This window comes from Furipterus horrens, unplaced genomic scaffold (genome assembly GCF_987537825.1).
Source record: "Furipterus horrens unplaced genomic scaffold, mFurHor1.1.pri manual_scaffold_9, whole genome shotgun sequence".
In the NCBI taxonomy this organism is placed as follows: Eukaryota; Metazoa; Chordata; class Mammalia; order Chiroptera; family Furipteridae; genus Furipterus; species Furipterus horrens.
In genome coordinates this window covers 20,930,062-20,943,947 of record NW_028327179.1, presented here as the reverse complement: position 1 = coordinate 20,943,947, position 13,886 = coordinate 20,930,062, and the positions used below count along the sequence as shown (strand labels likewise).

Here is a 13,886-nt window from a genome sequence, read left to right as displayed (position 1 = left end):
CCAGAAATGCATAGCAATTTTACGGTCAATTGGCGAGAGCATCTGGAACCAGGCATTCTGGCCTCGTAGCTGATGGCAGTGAAACCAGCTTACAGGCAACACCAAGCCCATAATGAGTCCCTGTCATGTACTAGTGGAAACCACGTTGACGTTCTGCCAAATACTCCTGCACTTCTTTCTCAGGGTCAGGATTCCCCTTAGAGCCTGCGTCTAATATATGAAATCCTGTCCACCCACGAATCTTAACCTATTTTAGCTATTCTTAAAGGCAACGCAAAAAGCAAAGCGAAAAATTAGAACTTGTATGTATTTAATTTCTTGCGTGCTGACAAGGCTTTATATCACAAAGCTGTGTTTGCTTTCATTCGGGGGATATATTTCAAACGCAGCGGGCCATCTCGTTAGTGCATGGAGAGTGTCCGATGCTCAGGTCATAAATCATAGCACAGCGCGTGGCACACTCAGGCTAGAGGAGAGGCTCTTTGTTGTTTCAAATATAGGGCAGGTGATTATAAAAAGGGGCAGGGTTTCTCTTTTTTAATGCCAAGCAGAAAACCTAGGTGATGTGGAAATAATTTCTTATGAGTAAATGATGTTTACCTTAAGCTGCTGCTCATAATTCACCGGGCTGACCCTGGTCCATTATACCCACAAATAAGTCACCTGAAAGGACAGCCGTGAAAAATGTGGAGGGACGTGAGTCAACAGAATGGAAACTGGGTCAGTGCTCAGAAATGGGCCATGCAGAAAACTAGACTTGTAACATTCCTGAATTTCTATTTTTATCCAAACAATGTAATTAATAGCGAGCATAGCCATTTTTGAACTCACTCAAAATTCCAAAGTTTGCAATGGTGAACTCAATTCAACATGTTTGCCCTTCTGGTTAATCTACTCTTGACAAGGAACCACTTCCTGTTTTCAAACAACAAAAGTACAACCAGCAAAAAGATAAGACAAAGTAAATGGAACAAAAACTAAATAAAATGTATTTAAAATGCCATTTTGAAAGACTCAATTTTAATGTAAAATTCTTCTTAAAACACCTATGTTTTGATGATTTCAGTGTAAGTAATCAGAAGTATATAAAATGCATGTTCCTTATAATACACATAATATTAAAATGGGGGGGGGGTGTTTGATGGTGGGTGACTCTTTGACCCTAAAGTATTTTGCAAAACAAGTGCACTTGATGGATGCCTGTGTGAGGACTTTTCAAATAAGGGTCTAAGGGAGAAGGGATGGATGGACAAGAATATAACATATATTTATCTCTTAATTTTGAACCGTCATAATAAAAAACATGATATTTAGAAAATTATCATGAATAAATATTTTCTAGTATGCAGATTCATGCTAGGAAAATCCTGCACAAGGGCCAAAAAGTTGCAGGAAATTTAATGCGATAATTTAGAATCTACTGTCTAGGAACTAGTGTTTTTCTCCTTTCAAAAAACAACAAACAAGGCAGCTCTATACTGCTTTACTTGTTTATCAAGTATTTTGTTGCTCATAGAAAGTAATTACTTTTAGAAGAATCATGGGGGATGGGCAGTATTTTTTTTTAAGGGTCTCATAGAAATCACCCCAAGTAGCTTATTTTCACCTGCTACTTAATCTGCACCATGCTCAATACATCAGTTATTTTCTGTCCACTTGTACAAAATAGTACATGATATGGACATGAGAGAGGTATGCACATTGTGCATGAGTTTACATATGGGAGGCTCTGTGCACAGGACCCAGAAAAGAGTATTTATTAATTATATGTGATGATAAACCTTGAAAAAATTATATCTTTAGATTCTAAAAAAATAAGGATGGTAAGAGAGGGTGAAAGAATAAAAATATTTTTAAAGAAATTGTTAGTAATACTTAACTTGAGTTAGAGGTGAAGGAAGAAGTGTCACAAAGCTATATTATACGAACAAAAGAATTCTCAAAGGAACTTTGCTAAAAACCTTAAATTTTTGATATTTTATGCTATTCCATGAATTTTTCATTTTTTGTTGAAAATAAACATATCAGATATCCTATAAACATTCTTTTCCATGTCACATGTAGGTTATTTTCAAATTTCTTAACTTATAGAATGCAAAAGAGTTTACAATCTGGGACTATAATCTGGTAGGTGAAGTGGCTTATATTCATCTATTTGATACATGGCTAATGCATAGATAAAATGGCTACTATTTAAATTGTTCAATAGAAGATTCATGTGTACTCAGCAATTTAGCATCATGAATACAGGATAATTCCAGTACATTTTAGCAGTTTTGATATGCTAAAGAGTAGATTCTAAATTAATTCTAAATTTAAACTTGCGTATTCTTTCCTACAAAAGGATAGGGGAAATCCTGTCTCTGTATTTAAAATTCTAATTGTTTATAAGCCTTGCTAAAAATGTATAAGTGACAAAGCATTGATATAATCATATATAGAATTTCTAGAAAGAAACGATGATATATGTTAGCAGTAAACAGGAAAATGGTAATTAGAAATATAATGAGATATCATTTAATTCCCCAGATGAACAAAAGCTAAGAAACCTGACAACTCTGACTTTGTTTGGTCAGGGAATTTATACTCTGAGAGTAGATTTTACAACTTGTAAAACAACTTGGTATTCTTTTAAGGATGTAATCATGCACATTTCCTACAACCCAGCAATTCCACACTGAGCTGTATAACCTAGGAATATTCCACATATGCCATGTGCACTGGAAGGTTTGCACATGAGTTTTCATTGCAGCACTGTCAAAGCAAAAGCTAGAAACAAATGCCAAAGGATGGACATTTTGATATAGTCATACGATGACATATTTACAGCAAGAAAACCGAATAGACTACCATTACATGTAATACAAAGGATACATTTTAGAAAAGAAACATTCAATGCATTAAAGGAAGTTGCAAGAAACTACATATAGTATGCACCATTTTATTGTGCTAACATTAAAAATAAATAAATTCAAGATCACTTAGTGAAAAATGTATGTATATATGAAAAATAATTGAATTTGTTTAGAAAAAAGCATCGATATGATGAGCACAAAGTACAAAATAATGGTGTATCTGTAGGAGTATGAAATAGATGACAACACACAGGCAGCAAGCACATCACACAGTGTTGATAATACTTCATTGGTATTGTAATATTATAGTTTTAATATGGGTGGTTTTCATTGCATTATCTTTTAAATATATTTTATGTAATTTAAAATACAAGTACTACATAATGAAACATAATTATGAGTTGATAATAAAAGTATTATTTAAAGCTAATATAACTACTACTCATAAACACACATTGTGAAATTGATAAAAATATTTGAAGTCGGAATAATATTGAATGAGATGAGTCAAAACAACTGTTTACTATATATATTCATAGGTCAATGTATATGTGTTTGTTTTATTTTCCCCTTGAATCCATAAGTATATTTATAGCATGTTAGCACATATTTCCTTAAGAAGTTGGGTCCATTCTCTCTTTACATTTAATTAATTATGTGGCCAGAGGTACAGTTTAAATAAATCATCTAAGATGGCTTCAGACAAATGTGTCTACATTCTGTAGTATATACAAGGTCTGTCCAGAAGGTATCCAGCGATGGAATATGAAAAAATAGAGACACTTATTGAAGAAGATACAAGATACAGGAAACATTGTATGTAAGACATTGATGCCTCAGTCCCCTTCAAAGTAGGCACCTTGGGACCTCACACAGTTCTCCCAATCGCCATCTGCTGCCCTGTCTGATTTCCTGAATCTCTTCAACAGCCTGAAATCTCTTTCCTTTCAAAGACAATTTTAATATTGGGAAAAGCCAGAAGTCGCAGGGCGCCAAATCTGAGCTGTAGGGCTGAGTCACCTGGGTGACATGATGTTTCACCAAAACCTGCACAAGATGTGATACATGAGTGGGAGCATTGTTATGATGAAGCTGACAATCACCAGTTGCCTATAGCTGCAGAATCATCTTCTGAATCATCTGAATAGTTTCCATGGAGGAATGTTCAAGCTTAAAGCAAAACTTGATGCAGATTCATTGTTTTGCTCGCTTAGTCGGTTTGAATGCGATGATCATACAGTACACATGCTCTGTCACGGAATCTACTGCCCCCACTGACTAGTACAGTGAAGTCATCATTATTCATGAATGCACATTCCAGTCCCCTCTCTTCGGCTGCCAGGTAATACAGATGTCACACAAACTGTTCTTGTTATATAACAATGGCTGGATTTTTCCAGACAGACCTCTGTCAGCTAATTATCCTTGTGAGATGAACCTAAATAACATGAAATCCAAGTATTGTAGATTGCATAATGCCCGTAAATTTATGTGTGCCCTTTTAAAATTGAATTCACTGATCTTACAATCAAGAGACAGAGTCCATTTCTCTAACTCTTGACCATTGGTTGGTCTAGTGATTCTGTTTGACCAACAGAATGTGGCAGAGTTACAGTGTTTTGAGTTCCAGAGCTAAGGCTTCAAGAAGCTTTGCAGATTCAGTTTTCATGATCCTGATGATGCTATTTAAAGACCTGGTTTGGCCCACTGGAGACTGGGAGGTCACGTGGAGTGAAAATAAAGGTGTTCCCTCTGACAGGCAAAACATAGTCCCCTTATGTGACCCAAGTGACCACCCAGCCCAGCTGATTCCTAAGCTGCATATAGCCTGGTGAGCAAGCCCAGGTGAAAGTACAGTATTCCCTCACTTATCGCAGGTATTACATTCTAGACCCCCCCAACCACGATAGGTGAAAATCTACAAGGTAGGAACCTTACATTTATTTTAGTATTTATATATATATATATATGTTAAGGCTTTATAAACCCTTCCCACACACTTACAAACTGTTCCCAGTCCCTTATTAACTTTTCCCACTCCCTTATTAACCTTTCCATACTTTTATAAACTCTACTTATGTTCTTAAACATATTCTATACTCTTGAACCTATGTAACTTTAACACCATACATATACAGTACCGCAAAATCCCATGACATAGCGAAAAATCTGCGATAAATAATTAAATATATATATTTTTAAAATCCTGTGATACAGTGAGGCCGCGATAAGTGAACTGTGATATAGAGAGGGACTACTGTAGCAGTAAAATCCTATAAAGGGGTCACAGAGGGTAGACATGACCAACTCCTAATTTCCCCATTGTGTTCAGCCATCGCCTGGTGGACACTTGAGAGAAATGTGAATGGCCTCAGCTCAAACACGTTAGCAGTTCTGGAAAGCTAGCAGCTGTATGGCTAAGTGCACTCCTTGCAGCTATAGGCAAGTTTTTTCTTAAACGGAGATTGAGTTGCGTATCTTCAAGATTAACGCCAAGATGCACTGGAGATCATTGTGAAAAATAATAAATTATTTTAAGCCATTAAGTTTTGGGTTGGTTTGTTATATGGACACAGATAACCTGATCTCTCCAAAAGCCTGAATTTTACCAAAACATAAAGAAGGAAGAATTTATCAAAACACGAAGCTACTAAGGACTGCTAAATCTTCCTTTGTGTTCTACTATGTGTATTTTGACCAACTATTTAAATAAAAAGGGACATCTGAATATATATGCCTTGTTACTTAAAAGTTAATAAATGTTTAATTCAGCATTCTTTGTAAGGGTAAAATTTCAGCAACTTGCCTTCCTTTAACTGGGGAACAGGTGCTATCTGCACAATAACTAACTAAATAAGTAAGTGTTGGAGAGTCTTTGCCATATGCTATTGGCTGGAAGCAAGTCACAGGTCTCATCCACACTCTATGGGTGAGACTTGTCCAGGCTGATAGTCATAAACAGCAGGGACAGGGATCACGGGCCACTCTAATTTCTGTCTCCCGGAGCTGGAGAGGGTACACACAATAATTCAGACAAATATTTATTACATAAACATATATATTTATATTTATATATATGTTTACTTGATAATTATATGTACTATTGTAAAAATATCCTAGGTGTGAAGGAGGCAAAATTAGAAAACAACAATAACATTAACAAAAACAGTACCCAGGGAAGGCCAGTGGCATTTCAATTAAGACCGATGTGAGGGCCAAAACCATGTGGATTCCTGGGAAAAAGCAGTCAAAGGCAAAATGAAGTGCAAAGGTACTGAGGCAGGCATACTAAACATGTTCCCAGCAAAGTGCACATGTCTAAAATTGAGTAAGCAAGAGGAAACTGGTAGAAAACATATTTAGAGCAGTAATGGGGGTCAGTTGACTTTCATTTGGTAAAACAAGATCTTTCTTGATGAGCCTGGCTTAATCAGGTGAAAGCCCTTGAAAGAGGGACTGAGACCACCCCGAAACTTTCATTGCTGGCTTGATGAACTAAATGGCCATATTGAGGAAGTAGGGTGGGGACCTGCAGGCAGCCTCTGGGACCAAAAGCCAGCAAAAAGCTGGGGCCAAACATCCTATAGCTGCAAGGAAATTAATTCTGTCAACAACCTGAGTGAGCTAGGAAGTGGATTTTTCCATAGTTGAGCCTCCAAATGAGAACAAAACCTGGCCAATGTCTTAAATGCAGCCTCCTGAGATCTGAACAGAGTATCAAGCAAAAATATGCCTGACCTTGCTCTGTTTTTGCTGGCGTAGGCAGTCAGTGAGCATTGAATAAACGTTTCTGCCTGCCATTGAAAGCACAGCAAACTTGTTCTAGTTTCAGTGGGTCCTTATTTTTCTGATCTTAGGATCCACACTCTGAGCTGTGTTACTAGTTTATCTCATCACTTAACCAGTCTGTGGTCAGCCCTGCTCCTGGACTCTTCACCGTATCCTCCCTTCTGTAAAGTGCTCTCCGCCATCTGCTCCACTTGTCGAAATACTACCCACCTCTGTGCACATCTTCAGCTTCACCATTTAGGAGTGATGTCCCTCCATTACAATCTTTTAAATCTGGACACTGATAAGGAGATTTTCCCAGGTTTATATTTTCATTGTTTTTAATGTACTATCTCAAAAGATTATTTTAAATGGGTGTGTAGTTTTTGCATATATGTGTGTATATGGTAAAACTAAATGGATATAATAATTATTAGTAATACTAGTTACATGGCAGATATTATGTTAGGTTATAAAGACTTTATCTTCTTTATTTCTTTGGGTATTAAAACAACTCCCATAAGGTTTTTATTCTCCTTTTTGCTGAGGGAACTAAGCTAAAGAAACTAAGGTGTGGTTATTTTAGGTAAGTTACCCAAGGCCACACAAGTAATCGGCAGAGCTTGGAATGGCATTTATGTTTGCATATCTCCAAAGCCAGTGCTTTTTCCAATACCCTAACTTATATTATTTATTAAATAAAAAAAAATGAAACAAAATGCACATAGTATCAAAACATATGCAAACAAGTATTTTCTATTATCGTATATACCTATATACTTATTAAAACTGGCTATTTATCTTTGACTTTGTTATTTTCTCTCTAATGGTCCGTCAGGTTAGACATTTTGAAAGTTACTCTTCTTAGGAAATCAAAGCAATGCAAAGTCACAGGTGCATCTTAGAAAGAAAGAAAAAATATATATCCGAGCTGGCACAAAAACAAACTAAACCAAAACAAACAAAACAAATGTATACTTGAGCGAGAAATGAATGATTGAAAGGACTAAGGCATTATTTTTCCACCAAGTTTCTTATGGATAAAAAAACCAAGTTCAAAAACAGGCATATGAGTCAATGGTCAAAACACTGAAGTGCCCACCTAAAGACAAATGTGCGAAAGCACACACTAAATGGACAATTGTCCACTTGTGTAGCAGTAAATTATATTTATAAATAGCAAGAGCAAAATGCCCTTTCTTACTATTATTGTGGACAGATGCTAAAGGGAATACAATTTTTACATACAGGTCACAGGAGCTAATTCAATTTATCCTTATTTTTTACTCAGAACTGTCAAAACACTAAGAGATGTTTTATACTCTAAGTGAAAATTTATTTAAGGTCAATTTTCTAGTCTGTGTGTGCTTGTGTTTTAAGCTATAAGGGTAGCCAACTGTATGCTTGCTTAGTGTAGAAGAACTGATGTCATTCAAACCTATATAAATTGACTTACATCATAAAGCAATGTAATAGAAAAACTCCAACCAACTTTCTAGGTAGGTAAGAGTCACGGGGTTGATGTTGCCAATATATACAACATTGATTTATAAAAGAAAGGGGATTAATGGTTTCAATGACATTGATGCTAATGATAGCTTCAAAGAAAAATGACAAGAACAGTGTATCCTTTTAGTATTATTACACCTAGTCAGTCAGCCCTAATTCATATTGAATAGAGTTCCTGAGGTAATTGATTAGGTTTTTGTACTCTTTGTGCAGGGCAAGAAACAATTTTATGAAAATTATTACAAATGGTGAAGATTTACATAAAGTTCTAAGAAATAAAAATGTGAGGGAAATACAAATGTCAAGTTCACAGTTAAGAAATAAGTACTGGAAACTGGTTGTAATTTTAAAATTTTTGAGCATTAAGAAGTAGAAGAAAAGGCTGCTTCACAGGTTAAAATGTTAATACTTGCTCACCCATTGTTTACCATCGGATTATTAACTCCTGGTCAGAGAAGACTTTTTCATTTTTAACCATGGAAATCCAATGGTTAATAGTAATTTTAATAGTATTAATAGCAGTGATAGTTTTACTATAAACAATGATAGTAATTAAATTGGATCAAGTGTTTCTTATGTTCTACATTTGTGTCTTTCAATTCTTCCAAAAACAAGGTAGAGTAGATACTATTCTCACACCATTTTAAAGAAAAGTTTTAGTGGAAAATCACAGGCAATGTCTATTTTGGGGTAATTTGCTATATGTGTGCTTAGATGAACAATAAGATGTTCCAGAAAGAGTAGGTAAGCAGCCTGAAAGATTTTTGCCCTGCTACCTTCCCTTCCTTGACTCTTAAATCAAAGATAATTCAGAGATAAGTTATTCAAACTACTGGTCTTTTAAGAACATTTTGCAGTTAAATTGATAAGACTTTATTTTAGCTCTTCATATTTTTAAGGTGCTTTTGCTGCATTGCATTTGTGTTTTTCACCTAAAACCCTTGAGGTAGATGAGTATTGCTATGATGACATAGAAGGAAATATTGCCGGGTGATTAACAGCTATGGCATCGGACTGACTGAGTTCGTATCCTGACTTGTTCACTTATTAGCTATGTTAATCCAAAGAAGCTATTTAAAGCTTTCTGTAGCTCAAGTTTCTCATCCTAAAAATAATAGTAATAGTAACTACATCGTGAGTTATATTGATATGAGGATTAAATGGAATAATATAAGTAAGGCATTGAAAACATAGTAAAAGCTCAATGTGTATTAGCTCTCATTAAACCTATTTTACAGGTAAACAACTTGAGGTGCAGAGTCTGATGGCATAGAGTCAGTGTCAAACTAAGGATTCATAATGAGGACTTTCAGTTTAACATAGTGTCTCCTCCACATCTCCTACTCTCCACACGACTTCTGGTTCCTAAGCAAGCCACGGAATCGGTCCTAGGGATCTTTAAGTAATAATAACGATAGCTAACACTTATTGAGCATGTCCTGTGTATTAAATCTCTTAAATAGATTATATAATTTAATCCTCAGAAATCTATTAGAAAGCCATTATTATTTCATCTGTTTACAGATGAGGAAGACAAAGCTAAGAATATTTAAATGGCCAGTTAACTGCCCTAGGACACACAGTAAGCAAGTTCGTAAGCCGGAAATCAAAATCAGGCATTGTGGTTTCAAAGCTCAAGTTGGACCCACTCAGTTTCACCTGTGTGATTTATTGACTAAATAAGGAAGTGGACAGTATTTCCCCACTAGTTATCATCTTATTCAAAAGTCGGACGCACTAGACTGCCTTCCACTATCCCATCACCAAAGAAATCCAAACACAGTGTGTTTCTGTAAGTATACATGACCACTTATTGATACCAAGAATAACTTAAAGAACCACTTTCCATTTGCTTTTAGAACATCTAGATAAACTCCCACAATAAACCCCAAGAACAGATTCATTAAATGAAATTATTTTGTGATACCTACAATTAGAATGACTTACCTCCTTTAGAGTGTGAAAATGCTGTTCTTTGAATATGAATAGTTTTTTGAGGGCATGTACATATATTTTTTAATTTAAGCATATATAATTTATGCTGTTTCATGTTGTGTTTAGGTTGTAATTGAGAAAAAATATATATCTTATATAAACTTTAAGGCCTTTTTAAATGCAAAATGTATTACATTCAATCATATTCAAGGTTATGATACTAATTTTCATGCTTTGTTTTAAAGATTTACCTGGTTTTTAAAGTAGAGAATATATTTACAGGTTTCAGAAATTTCAGAGGTACCAGAGAATATTAACTTTATGAAGAGAGTTTTCCCTAGGCATTTTTCCTCACCACACCATTCACTACATATATATGATACTTACATAATACTTTTATATATAATAGTTATATATAATACTTTCATGTATTGATATTCATACATCTCTCCTCCTCATTTTTATAATTATAAGCTTTATGTGGTGGCACCAAATTATTTCCCAAATAGCTTGTTTCAACTTAAAATTATTACTGAATTATGAAAGTGGCTATTTTAGTTTTTCTATTGATGCTGGGAGGGATGTTAGCATTTATGTTTCATGCTTAAATAGGATTATATATTGCATATTCTAGGAATGTTGGTAGGGTGCACAGCACCAAAGTTAAACAGTTTAATCCTTAATTTAAAAGAATAAAACCATGTCAATTGAAACATTAATGATGAAACTAAAGGTTTTTTTTTTTTTTTAACAGTTAAGACCTGAAACAAATATACACTCAAATGTTCAATGTAGTTCTTAGAAGATAATAATCATCACACAAGATCAAATTATAACATTTTTTTCAGTTTTAGAAAAATCCTAATGACACTAATGATTTTTTTCTATAGAATTACCACTTAAATAATTATAATTCTATAGAATTATAGGTAATTGACAAAATATCTTATAATTTTCACTTCAGCCCTTAAAAGAAAAATCCCAAATGGCAAGAACTTTTTGTAAATAACTTCTACTACTTGTTGAGAACCAACTATGAGCCTCATTTCTTTCTAAACATCATGCAATGTAACCTGTCCTATAATAGTATGAAGTTAGCCATATTAATCCCAATTGGGAGGCCAGAACACTGAGGCTCCACACTATTGACTTGCTCAAGGTGACATGGTAAGTTTTGGTAAGTAGGTGAACAGGTAAAAATTTCCTACAAGGACTAGTCACAAAATAGATAAAAACATTGTTGAGTGGATGAACTAAATAAGCTGTAGGCAGCTAAAGCAAATGTCTTACCTCAAAAGCAAATGACAAGAAAGGGATGAGAGGCTTCAGGTGACCAAATCTACACAGCATCAGGAACACCAAGCAACGGGAAGTTTCCACAACAGCTGCCTTAGGTCTGAAATAAGGGTCATTAACATTCATTAGCTTTAAATCTGCTCTTTACATGTTTACATGCTATAATTAATAGAGTAATCCACATTGGTAAACAATTTTCAAGAAATACATAGTATTTTAATATATTTGAGGAGATACCTCTGAAGCTGTCTGGAAACAGGTATCAAGCTAAGAAATAAAATGCATCTTTTAAAGAAAATATATACTTTATAAATGAATTGCTTAGTTGAGCATGATAAATTAGGGTGAAGCATAATCTCAACTAATAAATAGAATATTAGACAACTTAATTTTGGGCTTTAATGTAAATGATACTTTACCTTTATACTTAATTCACTTAAAAAGTGACTTGTTAGGAGGACTGATATAGTCAGGTACTCTAAAATAGTGAGCAGTCAAATTCTGAAACACTAAGAATATAAAATCTGTGTAATTATGCCTAATTTCCTAGGTAGCATAAATATAGACTTCTGTTAATTACTTTTTGATGAATATTTTCTGTACATATATTATCTCTAAAATAAATGAAATGTGTCTTTATGTATTTAAAATCAAGTTGAATGTCACACAAAGATAAGCACTTATTGATTGCCTTATAACAATAGTAATAAAGAGCTACTTTATCAGCTTAAAATAACTTCATATGATAGTCATCTAACACGTGGAAAATTAAATATTTTTGTAAAAGACAAGTGAATTTTCTAACTAAAATGTTCTTGAAATAATGTCATTACACTGTAAGATTTATTTTAGAATATAGATATGTGGAAAAAATTGAAGAAAATCTAAAGTAGTGTATTTTTTAACTTAAAACTTTCTTTTACTGTTTATTACAACTCATTGTGTCTGTAAAATTGAATGCAACAACATTTTAGTACAAAAAAAAAGATACATTTTTAAACTCAATAGAAACAGGATAATATGACTTGTTTGCATTCAAGTAATAAGATTAACTTTGTGAAAAAATACTAAGAAAGCTTTCCTCTTGTAAAATAATGTTATATTTTATTACTATAAATTATTTTTAAAACAATGGGTAATTTTTAATTTAAAAAACAAAATAAATTTCCAATTTTAAAACACTTAGAGTTTTTGTTAATTTTCTTATATGTTTTACCTCTTAAACTTCTCAATTATGAAATAAAATATACATATAGAGAAGTATACAAAAGAAAAATATGCAGCTTGGCGATTTTCAACAAATATTACAACCATGTTACCACCACCCAGTATCAGCATCCCCAAACATACCTCTTATCTCCTCAATATTTTCACTCCTCCACCCCACTATCTGAGCAAGAATCAATCCCCCAACTTAAATGGTAATCATACCTTTTCTTGTTCTTTAAAAAAACATTTTATCACTTTAGCATAAATTTCTAAAAATAGTCTATAGTTTTATCTTTTCCTTACTTTTAATAAATGGGATTATACTGTATGCACTTCTTTGTGTCTAGCATCTTTCACTCAATGTTGTTAGTGAGATAGATCAATGATGCTGCAAGTGGCAGGGCTTCATTCTTTCTCTCCCGTGTAGTAGTTAATTGTGTGGATATATAGTATGCATGCACCCATTCACCTCGTGAAGAACACTTGGTGTTGGCCTGTCTTTGTTTATTATAAACAATGTTTACATGCTTTTAGGTGTATTGTTTAGTATATATTAGGATGAAAATATTGGGTTACGGGATACACACACACACATGTATATTAAATTTATGTTAGAAAAATTATCAGTTTTTTGAATTAATTATTACAGTATAAACCCCTTTCTTCAGTGTGTGAGCATTTTAACCGTTGGTATTACCAATCCTTTTATTTTAGTCTTTAGGATATAAATTCTTCGCTAGTTCTAAAATTTGCCAATAGTGTTTCTTTACTTGGTTTTATTTTTTTATTGTTTCAATTAAAATAAATTTTTGAAAAATTGACTTTCTCAATATTATTATAGCCTAATTCATCAATTTTATCTTTATAATTAGAATTTTTTATATACCATTAACATAATTGTACACACTCCAAGCTTAAAGAGACACATTACTAGGCTATCTGTTGGTATCTTATTGGTTTTCCTCTCACTTTTCAATCTATAATCCTCTGACCCCAGAGCTAAGTTTTATGGTGTTAAATATCTGTCAAGTTTATTTTTCTTATTCCTATGTAGAAATCCAATTTTTCCAAGACCGTTTTTTGAAAAGCCAGCCTTTTCCCATAGCTCTGCAGGAACACTTCTGTCACAAATCAAGTTTAAATATAAGCATAAATCTCTTTCTAGGTTTTCTCTTTTAATTTTTGTGACAATAAAACATGTCTAATTATTGTAGCTTTATAATATATGTTGACAACAAATGATGCAACTCCTGCCATTTTTTTTAATCTCAAGACTGTGTTGGCTATTATTGGCCTATCTACATGTATTTTATA

The 13,886-nt window shown here is 33.6% G+C and overlaps 1 protein-coding gene across 2 annotated transcripts in view; it reads right to left on the bottom strand.

Annotated features, from left to right (window-relative positions):
* The window catches only part of AGMO (alkylglycerol monooxygenase), a 299,845-nt gene that overhangs the window by 123,877 nt on the left and 162,082 nt on the right, over positions 1–13,886 (bottom strand). Inside the window, exons 12-13 of one of the 2 annotated variants that reach the window (XM_090287821.1) lie at positions 11,358–11,463; positions 607–663 (exon numbers count right to left, since the gene is read on the bottom strand). In XM_090287821.1, coding sequence (XP_090143947.1) covers positions 643–663; positions 11,358–11,463 — 127 coding nt within the window. In that variant the 3' untranslated portion in view covers positions 607–642. Of the gene's footprint in view, positions 1–606; positions 664–11,357; positions 11,464–13,886 lie in introns of those variants that run through there. The other variant, XM_090287822.1, reaches the window with a different exon arrangement.